The sequence below is a fragment of the Arachis ipaensis genome, chromosome B08 (genome assembly GCF_000816755.2).
Source record: "Arachis ipaensis cultivar K30076 chromosome B08, Araip1.1, whole genome shotgun sequence".
NCBI lineage: Eukaryota > Viridiplantae > Streptophyta > Magnoliopsida > Fabales > Fabaceae > Arachis > Arachis ipaensis.
In genome coordinates, this window is record NC_029792.2 from 7274756 (window position 1) to 7279987 (window position 5232).

Consider the following 5232-nt stretch of genomic DNA (forward strand, 5'->3'; position numbering starts at 1 on the left):
AAGTAAATTGTAGGTCAAAGTACGTAACATACATTGACTCGAAGGAGAGAGACACAATTTCCAGTATCTCTTCCATTAGCAATATGTGCCATTTCTTGAACAACTCCACCATTGGAAAGGATGTCCCACTGTTTGATTTTTCCAAAGCTAGTTAGACATACATGAAGATTGAAGAGTAGAAGAAAGATTTGAACTCAATTTGATAGTTAAAAACGGTGACCTCGCTTCTGGAATTCTCGTCACGGAGGAATTCAAAGACCCTTTTAGGAGGGACTGGGAGCCAGAAAGAAGTAGCAGCACTGAGAACAATGCCAGGTGGCCTTCCAGGGTCATCCACACTCTTACGTGTCATGACTCTGACGTCATCCGCACCCGTTCCAGAAAGCGTTGTCCACGTGTGCGCCGTTGAAGCACTCACCCCAGCACAAAAGCTTATCACCATTCTCTCCGCCAGTTTCAGCATGCTCTTCCTCCCTTCTTGGTTTGTTATCACTGTTAGTTACTCAACACCGACCACATTAATCATCTCATAAAAACAAAGAAAGAAAGGAAGTTATTTATTACGTGAACAAGTGCAGTGGACTTCACATAAAGTTGATACTTGAGAGTCGTTAGATGATTTAACTTATTTAATTAAATTTTTATTTAACAGCTCTCAGATATCAATATTAGCAATTATTGTAATTAATTATTTGCTACCTCCAACATCAACGGTGGGAATGTTAGTGGCCATGGCACTAGCGAGCCTTTCACACTGGCGATCCAAGGTTGCAATCCAGCGTTTGGCACCGAAGGCGTGACCAGAGCTAACAAGCTGCTTATAGAGACTATGAACGCCTCTGTCATCAACTTCAACGTGCTCAACCCATATGACCTTGGAATAGCCGTTGGGCATTTCTTGAATCAAGCAACCAGAAGGCCTTCTCCTGCACCTGGCCGAAGGACTAGGCCGCAAATTGTCCAACGACACGTCCACCACTGCCCACGTGCCGTCCGCGTGCTGCTTACAATACCTTACGAAATAGCTCTCTCTTGTTGGCACCAGCGGCGAAGGCACTTGTAACTCCGCCGTCATCTGCATCAGTACATATTAATTAACAATATGCATTCATGCTCCTCTCAATCCATGTATATATATATATACACATACCACTTGCAAGGCACCGTTATAGTTTCCTGCTACCCCTGTTGATAGAACTTCTAGAGTCACCGCTCTTGAAACTATTCCAGAGAAAACTGTCGACCATTGGTTCTGATCAAACGAAAACAACTATTTTTTTAATTATCATGCATCTTGACAGAAATTACTGATATGTGTACGCATAACACATGCAATTGATTAGTATTATTACCACATCCATGAGAATCTCAACAAGGTTCACATGGTTCATGATGACAACAGCGGTTTCTCGTGAAGCCTCACATTTGAATCCATTAGGTTTGGGTCCGATTCCACGGGGGAAAGATCTAACATATTCATCCTCGTTAAGCACAGTGGTGGCACCATCAAGTGTGGTCAACCAAAGAGGCTCACCCATCTGTGCCATTCCAATCAGCTCCTCCATGGCCGCTACGGCCAGCTCTATTATCATTGGCTTGTCTGCTTCAGTGGGCCCACTTATTGGCCTCAGAAGATCTCCGGCTCCACCTCCTCCGTACATGTCGCCGCCACCCATGCCCGCTTGCCCACCGAAACCACCAATGCCGAGTTCTAGCGGACGTGCTGGAACTGAGGATGACGAAAGGAGTGGGTAGTTCACCACTGGCTTCCCCACGTACTTTGCAGCAATGGCAGAAATCCGATCAATCTGAACATCAAAAGTAACAAACACAAATTAAACACTTCAAGGCTCATCAACTTCAACTACATATATTCTTGAATCTAGGGTTTGTCGGATAGAGGGGGGAAAGTGTTGTTTTGTTACCAATATATACTGTAATTGCAATTTGCAAGTGTTTAAAATTACTAACAATTTATTTATTTAAAGTGTAAATTTACATGCAATTATGTACAGTTGTATTCATCTAAGATTGATAGTAAAAAATACTGTTAGATAATTTAATATGTTGTTTTAACCATTCTAAACGAGTTTATAACTTTGTGCTTGTGGCTAATGTAGTATATATTTAGAGCAAGGTACTTATTCCCGTGTCAGACTAATTTAACACGATAAATTAGTGGGAAACTGTTGGTTTCAACTTTGATTACACGTTTTTCACAGTTATTATTCGGCAAATAGTAAGTAGCAAGAAACAGAGAGAGAAGATTGTTATTGTTGGTAAGGTGCATATTGTATGTAGTATACCTCTTCCCTTAGCCTGGCATTTTCAAGCCTCAAGTGATGTTCATCAAAAGACATTTCTCCAATGGCGGTTGGTCCACCACAGTTGGGGCAAGAGGCATTGCTAAGAGCCTCCCTATACCTCATGTTATCCGCTCTCAGCTTCTCGTTCTCTGTCCTTAACTGCGTGTTCTCGTGCCTCTCATGTTGCGTCTGCACGGATATTATTAACATGTATATTTATTTGCGTGTCTTTACCCAACAGTTTAAGCTTTTGAAAGAAAGTGGTTAGTGGTTACCTTCATTTGAGTGCGCTTGTTCTGGAACCAAAACTTCACTTGCAATGGCTCTAACCCTAACTCACGGCTCAGTTCCTTCCTTTGCTTGTCATCTGGGTGCGGACACTCCTTAAAGAATCTAAAGGAACCAAAATAAATAAATAAATCCAAAAATGTGAATATAAAATTGATTATCGTTTATAGCTGCTTACGCTTCCATTTCCTGGATCTGGTGCTGGGTGTGGCGGTGGTAACGCTTCTTCTTGTTAGGGCGGGGGTCTTGGTCCTCGCCGGAGGCGCCACCTTCTTGGTTCTCGCTGCCGGACTTGGTGGCGCTGTCGAACTCGTCCTCTCGGATTCTAGGAACGTCGCTCTCCGGCGTGTTCTGACCCATCTCGAGGCCGTGGTGGTGCAATTGACCACCTTCCATCATGTTGGCTTGAAACATATCCATGGATCTTTGGTGATGTGTCTCTGAACCCTTGTTGTGGTTCTCAATCTAACATCAACAGAATACGAGGTTTATAGTACAAGTACACTAAGTCATTATTCTTTTATTAATTTCTTTTTTAATGTTACTATTTTTCTTTATCTATTTTGTTAGTTTTGAAAAATGGTGAAAAAGGGTTTATGTTTGTGCTGAAAACTTGGGTGGTGAGTGGGGTTTGACTAGAGTACTAGATTTATGTTTTTGAGGTAAACAACTTAGCTTCCAAACAGTGAAAATCGAAAAGGATAACGCGCTTTACGAATATCGAGAAGGATGTTTATTTTCCAACTGGTAAAAAAAATTATAAAAAAAGAAAAGAAAATGGCGCTATAGAGACTGTGATAAATCCAGACATAATAGATAGACAAGTAGCTAGTCAAATTAGCATCAAATATGGGAAACAAGAACAAGAAAATTGTCACGAAAATTTTGAATAAGGATGTTGAAATTAATAATTAAGCGACTAATTAATTAATTAATTAAATTAATTTAAAAGTGAAGCGCACCAATTAATTAACCTGGCCAAGAGAGAGTCCAGAGGAAGACGAAGATCCAAACCCACCCCCAAGGCTGTTTCCATTGTTGGTCCTTCCGATCATCGATGACATCATGTTTCTCGCCGGAATCATAATACCGGCTGGCATATTTCTCCACAACCCCCAAAACAACAATAATAATAGTAATAACAACTTTGTTATTGGGTTAGAGAGTTAGATTTTCTTAGACCCTTTTACTAATTCGATGAATTCAGCTTCCGATCCAAGTTTGGATCCTTTAATTTCTCTTTAGATTCTTGCAGTTGGTACGGCGGTGTGGCAAGGCTAATGTGAGTACGTCACTACAGATAAAAATGAAGTTAACATAATAACATATTAACATGTATAACATATACTATATAATAAGCAACGTGATCAAATAAAATAAAATTTAGGCAAATTAGAAAACGTTGACGTATTAATTAAGGGCTTCTTATTATGCTATTTGTTCAGAGTGAGAGAATTATGTGTAAGGAAGAAAAATTAATGATAGTAGAGGAGGGTTGGACTAACATTTTTTCTGAGTGTTTCTAAGGATTTCCGAAAGAAATGTGATGTAATATATGACATATATATAAGTGACTGAAAATGCAGAGAAGAAAAGTGTACTATTGTTGACAATTTTCTGAAACTACAAAAATCAACTCACAAAGGATCATATCAGGATATGAAAATACAGTAATAATTTCTTTTTATTTAAGAAAACAAAAAAAAGGGGGAATATATAAGGCCAACGAAGATCTAGGGAAAAAAATTAAAAAAAATCCAACGATAGTTCTTGCTTTCCTTTATATTTAAGCAAACCTACCGTTTCCTTTTCACATTCTAGCAACCCTAGCTATATATGCAAGAGTGAAACCAACTCACTCAAAAAAAATAAAAAATAAAAAAAAATCAAAAGGAAGATTTCAAACACAGCAGCACCGATTTGGTTTGGAAGAAAAAATAATAATGAATGATCTGAAACTCTCACTTACCAGTGAGGTGCGGTAGTTGCTGGGGAAGCTATAGCTATATATCTATAATAAGAAGATAAAGGCAGTTAATTTAGATCTGCTTTTGGGGTATAAGCACAAGCTTGTTGCCTTAAAAGGGACCCTTTTGAGGGATAAGAAAGGTTGTTTTGAGGAGAGTTATGGAAAAGGGTTGGTTATAGGGTAAGCAGTGAAGGTAGGAAGAAGAAGAAGAAGAAAAAAAAAAAAGATGATGTTCACATGGAGGAAGGAGAAGAGAGAAAGAGTGAGGACAAAGGAATTGAATTGAAGGATGGAAGAAAGAGAGGAGAAAGAGGGGGATGGAGAAAAATGTGGCAGCGATGAGTTATTGCTGAGCGTATTGAGATGGTGCAATTGCATTAAATGGTGGTGCGAAAGAGGTGTGTAGTAATTTGCTAGTGACTAGTGAGAGAAAGTGAAAGAGAGAGAGAGAACCCATATTTATTTTTTTTATTTTTATGTATTTGGGCATTGGGAGAGAGTTGATAGAGCAACCAATGACGGCTACCAAACCAGTTAGTTTTTTTTTTTTGTTACTTAGCTTCCATTCTATATTGAATTCACTTTTTCGCATGATCTACTATATGATATGATATATGTTCTCTCCATGTTGTTGGGGGTTATTTTTTTTTTTAATAAATCTCAACATAT

General features: G+C 39.0%; 1 protein-coding gene across 3 annotated transcripts in view; it reads right to left on the reverse strand.

The window, feature by feature from the left end:
- Positions 1–4938, reverse strand: part of LOC107613547 (homeobox-leucine zipper protein HDG2) — a 6960-nt gene extending 2022 nt beyond the window's left edge. The window contains exons 1-10 of one of the 3 annotated variants that reach the window (XM_021108770.1): positions 4564–4938; positions 3569–3888; positions 2773–3059; positions 2582–2699; positions 2307–2495; positions 1353–1808; positions 1151–1270; positions 700–1075; positions 221–492; positions 33–128 (exon numbers count right to left, since the gene is read on the reverse strand). In XM_021108770.1, coding sequence (XP_020964429.1) covers positions 33–128; positions 221–492; positions 700–1075; positions 1151–1270; positions 1353–1808; positions 2307–2495; positions 2582–2699; positions 2773–3059; positions 3569–3694 — 2040 coding nt within the window. In that variant the 5' untranslated portion in view covers positions 3695–3888; positions 4564–4938. Of the gene's footprint in view, positions 1–32; positions 129–220; positions 493–699; positions 1076–1150; positions 1271–1352; positions 1809–2306; positions 2496–2581; positions 2700–2772; positions 3060–3556; positions 3889–4563 lie in introns of those variants that run through there. The other 2 variants (XM_016315596.2, XM_021108771.1) reach the window with 2 other exon arrangements.